Source organism: Phycodurus eques, chromosome 19 (assembly GCF_024500275.1).
Source record: "Phycodurus eques isolate BA_2022a chromosome 19, UOR_Pequ_1.1, whole genome shotgun sequence".
NCBI lineage: Eukaryota > Metazoa > Chordata > Actinopteri > Syngnathiformes > Syngnathidae > Phycodurus > Phycodurus eques.
Window position 1 is genome coordinate 5,604,666 of NC_084543.1, and position 16,428 is coordinate 5,621,093.

At 41.2% G+C, this 16,428-nt stretch overlaps 1 protein-coding gene across 5 annotated transcripts in view; it reads left to right on the forward strand.

Annotated features, from left to right (window-relative positions):
- The first annotated feature begins 301 nt into the window (after nt 1–301).
- The window catches only part of LOC133395223 (poly(ADP-ribose) glycohydrolase), a 48,067-nt gene continuing 31,940 nt past the window's right edge, over nt 302–16,428 (forward strand). For 2 of the 5 annotated variants that reach the window (XR_009767214.1, XM_061663979.1), the window contains exons 1-14: nt 302–716; nt 810–886; nt 955–1,616; nt 1,981–2,097; nt 3,172–3,258; nt 3,426–3,500; nt 7,193–7,285; nt 8,145–8,299; nt 10,082–10,161; nt 10,242–10,302; nt 10,386–10,461; nt 11,964–12,111; nt 14,171–14,249; nt 14,846–14,954. Coding sequence is in view for 4 of the 5 variants with exons in the window: in XM_061663979.1 (XP_061519963.1) it covers nt 811–886; nt 955–1,616; nt 1,981–2,097; nt 3,172–3,258; nt 3,426–3,500; nt 7,193–7,285; nt 8,145–8,299; nt 10,082–10,161; nt 10,242–10,302; nt 10,386–10,461; nt 11,964–12,111; nt 14,171–14,249; nt 14,846–14,954 (1,818 nt within the window). In the remaining variant the exon portion in view is untranslated. Of the gene's footprint in view, nt 717–788; nt 887–954; nt 1,617–1,980; nt 2,098–3,171; nt 3,259–3,425; nt 3,501–7,192; nt 7,286–8,144; nt 8,300–10,081; nt 10,162–10,241; nt 10,303–10,385; nt 10,462–11,963; nt 12,112–14,170; nt 14,250–14,845; nt 14,955–15,310; nt 16,397–16,428 lie in introns of those variants that run through there. The other 3 variants (XM_061663981.1, XM_061663982.1, XM_061663980.1) reach the window with 3 other exon arrangements.

Here is a 16,428-nt window from a genome sequence, read left to right on the forward strand (position 1 = left end):
ACAACATGCTTCAATAATTAACACAAATACATAATTTCCATCTGTTTATGCCATTGACGTTAAATATGGTCTTTATTAAAATGAGAACATAATTATATATATATATATATATATATATATATATATATATATATATATATATATATATATATATATATATATATATATATATATTTAAAAGTCAGTTTAAATGTAATTATTGTGCTACAAGGATACATACAAGGAGAATGCTTTCTGCTTCGGCGTTTAACTATCGCGACAACGTAGGAGCCCTGACGTCACACAACACGGAAGTCATACAGTTTGAAGTTCACAGCAAAGCAATAATGGGACGTGGTCGTGTTCTTTCCGCTTCAACTTCACATTTCTCCTTTTAGCAAAAAGCGTTGAGTCCGTCACAATGTTTCGAGATCATGTCTTCATTCCCAACTGGGCGTTCAGTGTGTGACTTTGTTTACAGCTTGGTATCCCAGCTACCGAGCTAGATTAGCTCACATGACATCAATGTCTCGACAGTTTATTTACCTACGTCACAAGCTAAATAAATTGCCAAATCCTACAGGCCGAGCAATGTTAATGTATCATTTCGTAGACAATATCAAAATGTCCGGGTAGCTGAGTAATGCGGTTAACTATTTCCGGCAGGGGTTTAGGTCACATAAGCTTTTCTGTACATTTGCTGGAATCTAAGCAACAGATCGTCGTAAAGTTTCATTGTGAGTACAAACACTTGAGTCCCTTGATCTTTTTTTGTTTTGTAATGTGTCCCTTTAATGTGCTCTTCTTAGTTTCTTCCCCTCATTTTACAGAATGACAGACTTTGAACCGTCAGTAAAGAGAGCCCGAATTGATACCCCGTCTCCATCATCAAAATCATCTCTCCAAGGTAATCAGCTCATTTTCCAAGTTTAAATGAGTTTACGTTTAAAACAAACACATTTTTTTCTGCCATAGGTTCAACATTATGCATTCAGAACAACAATAATGGGACATTAGATCGAGAAGAGGACAGCAATAAGATGAATTCAAGGACAAAGGCTGACATGGATGGTTTGCGAGGCGTCAAAACTAAAAGTTCCCATCGCAGGATCGGCTCCAGGCAGCAACGGTCCAGAAGCACTCTGGAAAGATGGTTACTGAAGCCCACCCCAAATCAAAACGCTTCTGAAATGATGGATGAGGATGGCCCTCGAAGCCCCCCAGGTCACTCTCATGGTGGTCACAATGCTGTCTCGGACTCTGATGAAGACACGCAACCTCTATCACCGCAAGACCTGGACTGCGACGGCCTTGTCTGTGCCCCGTTAATGGATTCAGAAAGTCAACGCATTCTTCAAGATGGCGGTTCAGAGAAACGGGAAGTGGCGTCAGGCTCCACAAGCTCGGGGTGCTTTGCCAAAGCCAAAATAACAGACTTCTTTTCAGGCCCTTCGTCCGCATGCTTGAGACGAGGCAAGCCTGATAAGTGCTGTGAAAAAAGGGATACGGATGAGGAAAATGAACCCAACCCCACCTGGCTCGGGACGCCGGTTGGCGAGTTGAGAAGGATGCCCCGATGTGGCGGACCACTTCCTCCGCTCAAGGATGTTCCTGGCGTGCACACTGTGATGATAAGGGTTCGAAATGCTACTTCGTCACATCATTGAAACCTACACTACTCACAAAAAGTTAGGGATATTCAGCTTTCGGGTGAAATTTCTGGATTAACCTAAAATGAACAATAACCTGTATCATTTTATTAATTTTTAATTTTGTATTAATTTCCAAGGACATCCACTTCTATCCCGTTCTGTGACTCTCCCTAGTCTCTCACTAGCTCTGTTGTCACCTGTTAGTTATAATGCATTTTCAGTTAATCCTTAAATTTCACCCCAAAGCAGAATATCCCAAACTTTTTATGATTAGTGCATGCTGGTCATTGTTTTTTTTTTTCTTGTTTTTTTTTTTATTACATGCATTTCCTTCCCCCATTGTTAACAGACAGATGTTGTTGGTCATGCAAGTGTTCCGTATCCTGCCACATTTGACGATACCTGGGATGATGCCCATGTCAAAATGCCCTGTTCCAGCAGGAATCTATTTCCTGTGCAAGATGAGGTAATGTCACACTAATCTGTCCATCGTTTTTCATCTCACTTGACCTCTCTAGAATCGTGGGTGAGTACGCCCTGGACTGGTCACCGGCCAATCACAGGGCACATATAGAAAAACAACCATTCATAGTTACATTCACAGCTGTGATCATAGTGTTCAATGAAGCTAACATGCTTGTTTTTTTTTTTTTTTTTTTTTTCTCTCTACACCCCTAGACTGCAAAACAACTAACTACACAGAAGTAATATTTTCTTAAAGGCTTAAATAATACAGTATAAAAACGCTAAAAATGAAATCATTGAAACGTATCATATTATGTCACGAATATACGGGACCACTACTGACAGGGCCACCTCAACTTGGCTCATGCCACCACTTTAAAAGGCTTCACGTCCGACCCTGGGGTGGAATCTGTGCTAACCACTCGGCCATTGTGCTTCCATCACGCTAAACGTTTACAAAATAAATAACATTTTTTGGGCTGATTTTGAAATGAGCAGTAAAAAGCAAATATTGCCATGTTTTGTGAGAAAAGTATATATTCTTTGAAAACAACGTAATACTGGTAATTATGTATAAAATGTTATTGTGTGTAGCAAGTGGTGGCTAGCAGAGTGGCGGTTTCGAAAATCCGCCTCACATTTATGAATTAAGGTTTCAAATCTGTTTGGTCGTTCTTATATGGAGTTTGGATGCTATCTCCCTGCTTGTGTGGGTTTTCTCTGGATTCCCGGCTTTCTCACACATTCCAAAAAACAGCATCTTAGTTTAACTGAAGACCCTAAATTGTACATTTTGGTGTGAATGTGACTTAATGAATGTTTTTTTTTTTTTTTTTTTTTTTGTCGGTGTGAACTGAATTTGGCCAGTGTGTACCCTGCTTTTTCCTCCAAGTCAGGTGGTAAAGGGCTTCATCTTATGTGTGACCTTATGTGAAGAAACACTATTGAGAATGGATGGCTGTAATAGTTCTATATTTTTAACCTATGTAAAATGGTTTTTAAAAGGCTCTTTTAACTAAATAGTATTATTGTTATTATAAAACTCTAAAAAAAAAAAAAACTTTTCCTCCTGCAGGAAACACGAGAACTTCAGAACAAGAGTCGGTGGGAGCTGATAGAGCAGACTTTGACGAGAAGAATTACAAGCACTCCTGAGTTGAAGGCAAGTTTATTTACCAACCTGCGCTGTAGTTGTTGTCATTGCCACAATACGCCTTTAGATGGCGTCAGTATTTTACAAAACGAGATGTACTGGGCTCTGTCAGAATATTGTATACGGAGGTGAATTTGTTTGTTTGATAAGAAATGTATTTTTTTTATGTATTACAGAATGCGATACTGAAATACTGTGCTTCTACTGCCAAGAAGTGGGACTTCACTGCATTACATTTGTACTGCACTAAGGTAAACTTTATACTATATGTACAGTATAGTCAATAAAGATCAATACGTAAATCCTATATTAATCAAATGAGGGAAATTAAGTCACCACAGTAGCATTATTCACAGATTAACGGTAAGCGTCTTTTTTATTAAGTTATGAAACATAAGCAGAAGGAAAATACTCTATAATCAATCATCCATCCATCCATTTTCTGTACCGGTTTTCCTCACGCGGGTCGCGGGCGTGCCGGAGCCTATCCCAGCTATCTTCAGGCGACAGGCGAGGTACACCCTGAACTGGTCGCCAGCCAATTGCAGGGAACTAATCAATCATTCAATTATAAAACAAAAAAATACTAAGTTTGAAGTAAGCAGGAGTTTTAAGTAAAAGTGGCCAAAACTGAGCGTAATCATCTTTCTAAAGGCATTTGACCCACTGCCATGTCATTCCGTGTGAAATGATTTTTTACAGTTACAAGGGGGAAAAAAAAAAAAAAAAACACAAACTCCCACTCACAGCACGTTGACCAACACAATACGTGTCAGTGTTTTTCCGACCCCCCTTTAAAGGCCATTCATCATGTGAGGGTTTTGCTGCACCCCTTCCACCCCCTGCACCTCCCTTTCTACGTGCGTCACTGCGTGTAGAGAACCAGGAAGGGCTGCACCCACTGTCTGGCTCAGGAGGCGTTGAGAGTATTCCATTTGTTCAGACAGAAAGGCTGTGTGCTGTGACACTAGGTGATGGGAGAAATCTCTCCTGGGCTTGTAAACATGAGAAATCTGAAAAAGTGTTATTTTTCTCAAGGAGAGAGGCCATTAACTCACACGCCGACCGCCACAGCCTCAAGAATACATCACATTTTGATGCAAAAAAAATACATCGATTTTTTTTTTGTTGTTGTTTTTTCCCTCCCTACATGGACGTGATGATGAAAAATGTGTTGCGGTCAATCTGTAAAACAAAAAACATAATGGATTTTGCACGGGAAGAATGTTACCGGCCTTCACAAGCAAAGTGGGCGTGTGGAGCAATAATTTAATCTCTTAACCGAAAGGTCACGTTTGGTAACTTGTCAGGAAGGAAAATGGCTGACATTAGTACGCACTTTACCCCACCCTCTTTTTATTGTCGAATCAATCGGGCGTCACATGCGTGTTATAAACCACATTAGAATGGGGGTATAATCCCAGCATGTTAAAAGCCTTTGAACAATGCAAAATTTGGTTAAGATAATTGATTTTTTATGCCATATTGTCTGCTTGATTGATGACATTTTAAATATATAAATACTGCGCAGACTTAGGTAGGCCATAATTAGACGTGGTCTTTAGCAACGTTTTAGTGACTAATTATTTTTGAATGTCTTTATTGACGTCATCTGGAGCAGTTCTGAATCAATATTTCCCTAATAACATGTTTAAAGAAATTATACTCACTTACAAATGTGTTTTGGTACTCAAAGTTGGTTGTGTAACAGGTACAAGTTGTGCCCTGACCAACCAATCAGAAGATTGGAAAAATGCTGAACTGTGAGGACAAATTCTAAATCTTGACTGGTTAAAGAAACGGTCTCATTGCTAATATACAACATTGGGCGATTTATTCGAAAACATTTTAATTATATTCTGACGGTCGATGACTTGAAAATTATGTCAACTGCCATTTTCTATTTAGGAAAATCAGAGAAGAAAATCATTTGCATAATCATTTGGAACGCGGTGTACATCAGCACTGCTGATTCCGAAGGCCCTGGGCAGATTAGATTGACGAGGCAGCACATGAAGCTGAAATCTGATTGGACAAAATAATCTAACATCCACATACGTGTACAGAAATTAGTCCAGCAAAGAGAAACTAGGAGACACAGATTGTTTGGAATAGATTAATAAAAAATTTTGAGGCCTTGCTTGCCCTGACCGCTGCCTTTGACTGTTTATTGTTTAATTTCCTGATAGATTTACTCAAAACTGTAAAAGGTTCATTGCTATCTGTATCTGGATAAACAATATACATAGGTTTTAGTTTCCTCTAAAGTATAATCAGGGAGCATTGTCTATCATCAATATATGTTTTTCAGACCACAGAAGACAGGAAAGCGTGAATGCATTTGAGTGTCAGAGGGAAGTAGACATGAGTGGCACAGAGTGACGGGCCCGGTGCCTCCCTTGAATATTCATCTCGCTGCGCACACACTTCACGCATAACAAAAACTGTTGACGGACAGTTCTCCTCGGCCAAATTTACGAGCTTGCGTATGTGTGTGCGTGTTATTTGTGAAGGCAGCCGAGCAGATTGTTTTACTGCTCGGATCTGTGGGGAATAGAAACGGATGGCGCACAACACACACTTGTGCACGCAACCCTCTTGACTATGTTGTCAGTTTGGCGTGATGTACGGACCTGAATCAAGCGGTGCACAGTTGGCTCAGCTGATTTGATGCACCGCCTGGCGCTGATTTAAAAGGGCTCGGCCTCCATCCGGCGCCTCGCCCTAGCCAAGTGGCTTCATTCATCACGCCCATCGGAGAGCAAGCTCCATACTTAATGACAGTGTTTAGTCAGGCTTCCTTTGCCATAGTACAAATGTCCCGGGCTCCTTGTCCTACCAAGTCCTCCACTACCCTTGGCCATTTGCATTTACACGCCCACCATCCGAAAGAGCGTTTAATGAATTGGCTCGGCCTAGCAGTACTGATGAGATTGCGCCATGATTGAGCTTTTTGACATTTGTGTGGGGATAAACATGTCATATATTAAATAGGACATGTCCCCTTATTTGGCTATCAGTTGTTACTCTTTTGGTTTTGATGTCTAATCTTGGATCTTTTTAGGTTGATATGAAAAGGTTTTATTTCAAATTTGACTGACTATTTGGCTTGTTAGATAGATAAATTAACATTTTGTAGATGTGATATGAGATCTTGACTTCTTGTTGTAATTTCATTCAGATTTGACATTCAAACAGCAGCTCAGGGAGGCAAGTCAGACATCCTGCCAAGAAATTCAAGCAGAAAATCTAAAAAAATAAAAGCAAAGATTAATGGATGCAAAAATTGTGACGCTGCTGTCAAATAAGGGGCCCTATTTCAAAATGTACATGACCTATTAAGATGTTTTTGATTGAAATAGCTTTTGATTTGAGTAAATATGACCTCCTAATGCTGCTAATTCAACAAATGGCTATGTTCACTTCCTTGGAACCTGTCAAATGTCTTGAAACTCTGTTGTGCATAGTAATTTGGAACAGTGTCTTTTAAATTTTTCTTTTAGTTATAAAAAAAAAAAAAAAGAATTATGCTCATGGTTGATGATGATGAAATTATGCTGACTGTCATTCACATCAACTATTTACTGAAGCAGAGAAAAATATCATTTGCATAATAATTTGTAATGCAGTATATATCAAATTAGTTTTAGCTGTAACCCACTGATGTCAAGAAATTGAATTTTGTTTGTTTATTGCATAATACACTGGTAGTACACTAATCATTTTAATCACATGCAAACTTCAATAAATACTAAATAAATATGTAAATACTGGATTTATAAGCGAATGAACTTGAAAGTGCTTGAATTAGACCTTTTTCAGAAGGTGTGCAAAACCAGCTGTAGCCGTCGTGAAATTAGACATTCCAAACTTGCTAATCGTGTCACATGTGAGTTTCGTGGCAAGGCAACAAACATAAACAGACATTCTCCCTCTCTCCAAGGTCCTGGAGCCTGCCGCCGCGGAACATCTGTTTGGCTCCCTGCTGCCAAAGCTTGTGCAATTAGCACTGAGGGTGTCAGAGCTGTGCACCAAGGTAACACCCATCGCTAACCAGCGCACTCACTTGACCGCGAAAGAGTCTGCGTCCATGCCCCGCAACGGCCGCGGGTTGACCCCGAAGGTCGCACACAGCATGACAGTTAATCCAAAACGGCAGTCGAAGCGCTGAGGTCAAGGAGCCTAGCTATTGATCTTCCCATGTTAACGCTCTTTATGGGCATTATGGCCCAGTTTTGTGCATCTGCTGGGATTTCAAGATGACAATTCCTTAATTAAATTTACATAAATGGGTTTCGAACTGGGTTGATTAAACATTAAATCTATCATCCAATAGCCCCTTTCACACTGCGAGTAAAAGATAGAAATCCCCCCATGTTGCTCCTCTGTATAATCAGCAATGACACACAAGTGGTTACCAGGGGCTACCATTTCACACTTTGGTTCCTATTGTGTGAAAAGCAATTGTCGCTGTCCGACAAGTATTTCAGACAAGGGTTCCTCGGTTTGCGACCATCCTGACGTCGGACATTTTGAGGTTCTGAACGATGTGCTCTGTAAGAGTACATCGCCATGTGGCACAGGAAGACACGCTCAGTTACATCAGCACTTCCTGTTTTTCATTTAATTGTTATATATTTAATGCCTAGAGGTGTTTTTATAAAGGTATTTACTGTAATGACGTTTAGAGGTTACTAATGCCTCACAAACTAGTTGGTCAGCTTATTTTCTAGATTTGAGGCCCTTAATTGTAAGGATCGTTCAAGAGGCGGGCAAGAGTCGTGCCAAATTGGTACCCTTACGTGACATCCTTCAACCTCTCATTCGGCAAATGGACTAAACAAATGATTTTGACCTTCCATTGCGGTCGTGTGGCTCTGCTCCTTCTTTTCCAGCCCATACCGCTCCTCAAGAGGGGCACCAACCACTCCATCAGCATGTCGCAGGAGCAGGTGGCCTGCTTGCTCGCCAACGCCTTCTTTTGCACCTTCCCGCGGCGCAACTCTCGCCGCAGCGAGTACAGCAACTACCCGGACATCAACTTCTTCAGGTAACTCTCGAGCCTAATAGCTGTCTGGAAGATGTCATGCAAAATCAGCCCGTTGATCGCCGCACAGACATCCTCCCGCCCCCAATTTTGATGGCATCGCGGTGTAATTACCTAAATGGAGGAGAAAATTCGATTAGCATCGAGTCAGATGGAGAATGCCATTGGCTGTTTGGCTGAAGACTGTGACAGAGCGCAGCGGCATCGCAAGTTCATTCACATCAAGGTTTTGTTTTTGTGATAAGCAAGCAAAAGCGTGTGATTCTCAATCGATTTTATGCAAGCCTAATCCCATGCTTGATTTTCAATGTTTTTTTTTTTTTTTGGTTCTTACCTACTGGGATTTTGTGTTATTAAAAATGTAAAGAACATGAAAATAAATGTACATGCAATATTTGCAAGTTACAGTGATGCTTTAGGGTTAGAGTGAGTTTAATTCATTCCTTGACCATACTCGTAACTCAAAACGCTCATATCTCAAAGCATCTTTCTTTAGTGTGGAATGATTATAGTAACATTATTAGCCGCTGGGTAAAATTCATTTTGGAGCGTTGTATTAGTGATGTTATTGTACTGAGCAAACAGATGCTTCCCGGGTCACAGTAAGCTCAATTTGCAGCTCTACGGTTATCATCACACTTGTACCCTCTGTCGTTTCGTCATAAAAACATGTTCACTGAGCTGAAGTCATGCGCAGTAATTGTTTTGCTTGACTTTTGAGGCATATTTTTTTTTCAGGAAATTTTGGTTGCACTCCAAATTGCACAAATTTTGTGCTTCCACTCTATGTTATATAATTGTAAATGAATTGTACATTCCCCCAAGACCATATTGCCTTCCGTCATCACTTAAAAGCCTGCTCTCACCAGCGAGTCAAGTCAAAGACACTTCGCCCTCAGGACTATACCGACGCAGGATTGTTGCTACCGGCCTCCACTGTTAACACAAAATGAGAGTCTGATGAATGAGATTCTCGTTCCCCTCAGGGGCTTTCAGAGCGTCGACCTTTTGTCATTTCATTTCTCCCCCTCACATGAAAATACTTATAGCGCGCTCAGAAGTGAGATGGCGTATTTAATGTGCATTCAAAACTTCGCCAATAGCAGCATTGTGTACATTAGTTGTCAGGAAAGTGGAACTGACCTCACGCTTCCTTGCTTTAAAAGCAACGCATGATGTCTTAATGTATCCCCAAGGAGGAGGCCAGAACTCCAGCTACGGCTTTGTGTGTGTGTGTGTGTGTGTGTGTGTGTGTGGGAGAGTGAGTGCTACAAAGTGGCACAAGTGATGGCGTGCCTGAGGCGAACTCCATTGTGGCCACAGCAGAGGAGATCCTACATAATCGGCAAGTGACTGAAAGGGAGGCTGAGTGAGGGGTGAACTAATTCTTATCAAAGCACGACTGAACTCACGTGGATGCAGTGGACGGCTCCCATCTCTGTGACACTTTAATCTCCACTCAGTATGTGGAGTTGTGATGTCACAAACCCCCCCCCCCCCAAAAAAAAATAGGCATTTGTTTAATAAATGAGCATAAACTCAGGGGTGATGCACAAGCTGATGTAATGCAATACAAGAGCTATGTCGAAGATGAGAGTTACTTTTGAATGACACTGTCAGATATGTACTAGTTTACCCTGTGATGTACCTGCACTTGTAACTAATTGGTAAGTGCATGATATCTTAAAAAAAAGACACGAATATATTGAAATATTTTATTACATATATCAATAAAACAAATGCTCCATTAAATCAGAAGTGTCAGTAATCGCTTTTTGCCTCCAGACTGTTTGAGGGGTCTTCGTCCAGAAAGGTTGAGAAGTTAAAAACTCTGATGTGCTACTTCAAAAGCGTCACTGAGCAAAGTAAGTTTTGGTTTTATTTTCACGAATATGCTTAATGATACAAGAAGACAAATCGGTTCCCTGCATTTTGTGCTTTTCAGAGCCTAATGGTCTGGTGACATTCACACGAAAAAGCTTGGATAATCTTCCAGACTGGGAAAGGTATAGATTATGTCAAAATTTTGATCATTTTAATATAAGCAGCGTTTTGTAATAATAAGTAATAAAAACATTTCCCATTTTAGCTCAGAGAGACTGCTAATAAAGCTGTACATTGCATCCGAAGGGACCATTGAAGATGATGGTTATGGAATGCTTCAGGTAAGACAGAGGCGTAGTATAGAAAAGTGATTCTAAAAATGGGTGGCGAGCACGAGTCGGCACAAATCCGTTCGAGTGGTATGCAAAAGAATCACTGAAATACATGATAAAACTGCATAATGTGGCAGCTTGAACTTTTTTTTCCCCATTACAGTGTATTGGTTAAATAAAGTTCAAGTCGTGTTCAACTTTTAAGTACAATACATTTTGTATTTACTTTATACAAACTGTTTGTGTTCATTCATTAAGGCATCATTTTAAATGTCTTTGTTTTTTTGTTTTACATTTATGTCGAATATGTTTTAATTGAATACTTTTTCATTATCCTATATCTAAGTGCAGTGTTGATGTGAAAACTCTTTATAATGTTACAGTGGCTTACAATAATAGCAAAGATATCTTCTAGAAATAAACACATCTACCCTACTGTATTTTAATGTTGGTCAATATGGTGTTACTTGAAGAACTAAGGATTTTTTGAGGTGGTACTTAGTGTGAAATGTTTGTGAACCACTGGTCTGGAATATAGACAATAGTATTTGGACATGTGACCACAAAGAAGAAATATGGGGTTGGTGTCCTTGTTTGTACTCTTGAACACTTTTCTGGAGGATATTCTACAAGATGGACTTTTTTTGTTTTCATTTTTGGACGTCTCTCCATAAGGGTTCGTAGACATATCCCACTTCGCTGGGTTCTGTATAAAAGGTGGAGGTAGATTGCAAAATCCCGGATCTGCTGTTACGGCTATGATTTGGCAGGTTTGTGTCATCTCTGTGCAAAAGAAACTCGATTGGCTCCATTCTGTAGCTTTTTATCTAAAATGCTTACCGCTGCTGAAAAGGCCTTCGAGAGGGTGCGCCGGGACCAGGGTCGAGGCCTCCGAGGCCGCTCCGCTTTCCACATCAGCCGCTCTTCCTGCTCTCTTGTCAGATGGCCCACCCTGCCTTTCACCTTTTGTTTGCCTCCTGTCGCCACCAGCTGACAGCTGACGAGCGCTCATGACCAGCCCCCGGGAACGCCGGGGCCCGGATTGATGGCCGCTCCACTGTGGGGGTTGGGGGGGGGGGGCTTGTTTGACAGCCTGTCAAAGTAGACTTCGGCAGCCTGGCTGGCTGTCCTCATAGTTGAGTGACCACTTGGGGGACATCTGCCCCTATGCGCCTTCCTTCCAGGGGTTGTGACAGGGGTTGCTCCCAGCTGTCTGCAGGCTAATGAGCAACGGCTAACAGTCTTCAAATCGAGAATCATATCTTCTGCATGGCTGCTTTCTGACTTGTATGTGTCTGAGCAGAAACAACGGATTCTAGAGCTGGTCCTACTTGAAAGATTACAAAAGACGTCAAATGCTCCAACTCAGCAGAGGGTTTCTTAGACCTTAGGACTCAAGCACTGCTCCTGGGACAACAAGTTTAGGAGTCAGGCTTCCCAATCAGCTTGGTACGGGTCAAATGTAATACACTCAATCAAACCAAATGACTCATTTTCCTTTTGGGTTTCAGGTGGATTTTGCCAATCAATTTGTTGGAGGAGGTGTCACCAGTTCGGGTCTCGTTCAAGAGGAGATCCGCTTTCTCATCAACCCTGAGCTCATTGTGTCTCGCCTCTTTACTGAAGCTCTGGATCATGATGAGTGTCTGATCATCACAGGTGGGTAATACAGTAGAACAATGTCATCCGCCTGTGTAAATCTTATAATGTAATCGTAATGATTGAGCACATTATTCCCATCTAGCCAATGACTGAAAAAACTTATTCAGGCTTTCTATTGTCCCCATCCTGCCTCAGCAAGGGCTTGAATGATGTTTGTGGCAATTGGCCAGTTCTCTTCACACACGTCTCCTCTTGATTGTCTGCGAAGAGCCTGGTTGGTGGGACGGAGATCGGGCATTCCTGATTGTTGTGATGAGTAATTCCCACTGACTGCCCTTCAGGATTGAGTGGCGGCAACATAGCGAGCACGAGTCGGCACAAATCCACAGCAGCCGTAACGAGCTCGAGACTCGGGAGTCCCAGCGTGAGATCATCAGCCTCCTGCTGGCACTCCACTTTTTGTTTACTCTGTTTTTAGTAGTGACACTTTCATTCTTTGCGGCGGCTTGATTGCATCCATGCAGGACGAATACAATCAATACCGGTAATTTATTTGTCAAAAAAGAAAGAAAACGGCACAAAAAACCTGGTGCTGCTATGATGAATGACGTCTATTTCGTCCAATGACTCATTAACATTCAGCCAATGATTGTACAGTCTGACTGTGCAGTAAGCTGGGAGTTAATTTGAAACCCCAGTCACAGCGAGAGCGTGATGTGTGCCGACTGAGTGAATGAAGACGCTGATGATTTTAAGGTCCTGGCATGAAGCGTCGTTGCCAGTGGGTGGGACTAAAACAGGAAGTAAGGAACTCGGAGGCCCTCACTCTCACAGTAACCAATAATGTAGAAACCCCAGTTACAGCAAATCTAATAATATGTGCCGACTGAAGATCCCGACCGTATGTGTAAGCATCAGAGGCCTCACTGTCGCAATAACCAATCAAGCCATTCCGTTTCCCTCAGGAAGTCACCTTCCAGTTTCTCCTGCTCACTCTCTTTTTCTTGCCCCCACTTAACTTGATTACATGAGCCCAGAATTAAATATATCTGGAAGACCTGCCCAAGACCTGCTCTGCTAATGGACTCTCCCATTCCATCAGTTTTATTAAACCTCGCCTCGTATCTCTCTTGCCCCTGTTACGGCATCCGAGCTGTAGCTACATTGTGGCCGTGTAGTAAATCATATTACCCTGTGATGCTTTTTGGCACACACAGGAGGGAATATAATGGATCTCGCTGCCACACTGAAATCTGCAAAAGTCCTCAGGCCTAATTGAATTGATTGATAAGATTCCTGGCCAACATCGTGGCGGTCAAACATAAATAGCACCAAGGAGAAGCAGCACAATTCTCTTGATTGCAGAAAATGAAGCCGCAGGATTCATACGATGGGTTAAAATCTCCGATTAACTTGGCTTTTTCAGGTGCAGTTATCAGTAAATGAGTTTTCCCTTATAATGAATACTGTAGATACCTTGCAGGTATCTACAGTATTTCCACTTGAATGGAATTCAGGAAACGTCAAGAAATGTGTGACTTATTCTTGCGACTCTTACTAATAAAAAGCTAGAATAGAGTTAGAGTAGTCAAACTGGAGATAAGGTTGCCCTTAGAGAGACGTATATGTTCTTGTAATTACACAATAGCCCCTCCACTCAATTATCACCAATGTTTCGAAAAAAAATCATATGCTCCTTCTTTGTCGTTTAAATGCACAGTTCCTCCAATATTGCAAAGTGCATATGGATTATGCCAGGCTTTTTGCAGGCCACACTAAGTAATTTGGTGGGCCGAATCTATCCCGCGGGCCTTTTGTTTGAGAGATTCGCACTCCCTCCCGATGCACTGTGCTTCCAGATGAAGCCCCCACTGCTAATCACTTGGTTCATCTACTGCAGTGTGTGGAGCGTCTCAGCGAGTGCTCTCGACGGCCAGGGTCCTAATGCGCTCTAATGAGAACCTCACCCCTTATGTTTTAACCATGGCCAATTCAGATAACATTTCTATTTGTCCATCATCTTTACTATTGAGGTGAATGTGGGATTTGTCTCCTATCTTACACACTGTATAGCAATAAATACCATGCCAAGTGCATTTCTGTTTTTACTTTGCAGGTACCCAGCAGTACAGTAAATACACAGGCTACGCGCAGACGTACAAATTTGGCGGTAGCCATCAGGACACGACTCCCAGGTATTCAAATCCCACCTGATGTAAAGACCCCTAAAAGCTCTATTTTTTGCCCCTGCAGCTAAGCCATGCTAGCAATGTGGAGACATTTCTGTGATTTAGATCCACCCGTTTGACCTTGATATAGACTGAAATGCATCAACAAGGGTGTAAATGAATTACCATGAAGCCACAAATCTGAAAGATTTGTGGTTTTGAGTCAAAGTGTTCTCTTTATGAGTTTAAAAAATTTCAGTCGGTTGTGCTTCTTCTTTTCTGATACTGAAAATTGGTTTTATGTACACTAAATCACAACCGATTTTCCACTTACGCACTTGTCACAAAAATGGCCATCATTTCAAGCAGGTGTGGGTTAGGAGCGTATGATTTTCATGAAATTCCTGAATGAAAATAAATCTGTTTTCTACTGAATACTGTATTGTGCAAAAAACGAAGCGACAATGCAATCAAAGTTAGGTTCGTTCATATACAGTCCAGTATATTGATAGTAAAAGACGTTTATATGAGAGAACCTTTCCAAACTCGCGGTCACAAAATGATTTTAGCCATATTTTGCTACACTTTTGTTCGTCTGATGTAACAAAACGCGTTCATTTCAGAGATGACTGGAAAAGAAGATGCACAGAGATTGTGGCGATCGACGCGCTGCCATTCAGGAATTACCTGGAACAGTTTCATCCAGAGAGAATAGACCGGGAGCTCAATAAGGTTCTTTTTTGTTTCATTTTATTTGCAGGTTTGGCCTTTTGCTTACCATCAATGTTGTACCAGTGCTGCTCTTCATAATACAGTAGTTTCGTTTTTAACTTCATGTATTTAGTTGGTGCATTATAGCTTTAGCCGCAATACCTTTTGGGTGATAAATAGAACCACCAGCACATTGACTCATGTTTATGGTTCTCAGTGTAAATATTTGAGAAGCCCGTGCATGTGTTGCAAACAGATGGAACTGTAATATGTGTATAGAATATCCTGCAGCCTATAATTGCAAATTAATACATGTAAGATTATTATTCTAAATGTATGCATTTTGCATTTAAAAATGAAAGATTGTCTGAATGCAGCGGTCTTCCCAGGTTGAGACATCTATTTGTAACGGGAAATGAAGACGTTGGTCTGCCGTCAGACGGCCCGGGGAGGTGTTTGACAGCTCTGACAAGGTTGTGAGGAATGCACCAACATGAGGATCAATCCCTTTTGGAATACTCTACTGTCCGGATAAATGCCACATCCGCCGGATTTATGACCGGGCAAGTGGGCGGGGGCGGTCCGTGTATTGTATTTGCTTAAAAGTCCAGTGTGAGAATAAATATGCTGAGGTCAGCCTGTGATTAGCAACGAGCCATGCGACCCACTCATGGCGTTGCCATCCGTGGCTCTGGAAGTGTAATGAGATACGGCTGATATATGATATCATTGTGACGCCAGGCTGACCAACCTTTATTGTGCTCATGCATTGAATGGCTTGTCAAGCGCAGCCCTGCAGGCAAATAGAATTACTTTGGAGAATTGCTGCGTTTCAATACTCCATTTACATTGGTTTGTGTGGAAGTGTTAATGTTCTCATTATGCCTCCCAATGACCTGTGACTTTAAGGTGACCCCGAAAAGGACCTGACTGACCTTGGTTTAGTACAGTATCTAAATCAAGTATTACTGTTTCGTACATATGAGCCTGATTCCTCAAGAATTTGGAAGGATTTCATCCAAAACGAAATGTGAAAAGAAAACCAGAAATCTGTTACATACCTGCTTTAAAATGTTTTCATAATGTTACATTACACACAAGTGCAGCATGTATGCAATTGCTTTGAAATGTCACTTTGTTTTTAAAAAACTAACTTTTTGGACGTTTTCTTACTAAATTCTCATGAGAATGTGTTGAATGTGACAGCTCGAGAAAGAGTACTGTTGTCACTCTTCTTACAATAATTTAGTCCATCTGACCGCTCAAGACAGATACAAGTTTTCTCCAAAGAATGTAGTAGGATTGAATACATTCGTCACACTTACATTCATAATTTATCCCCCAAAAAATATTTATCTCTGTGAGCTTACCTACTAAATTTTCATGTGTTAAAAATGGCAGCTCACGACAGATCTTTAAATCATTGTGTTCATGACAAAATGTACGTTTTTTTTTTACTTAACATATCAAATTATGTATTGTCTTGTTTAATGTC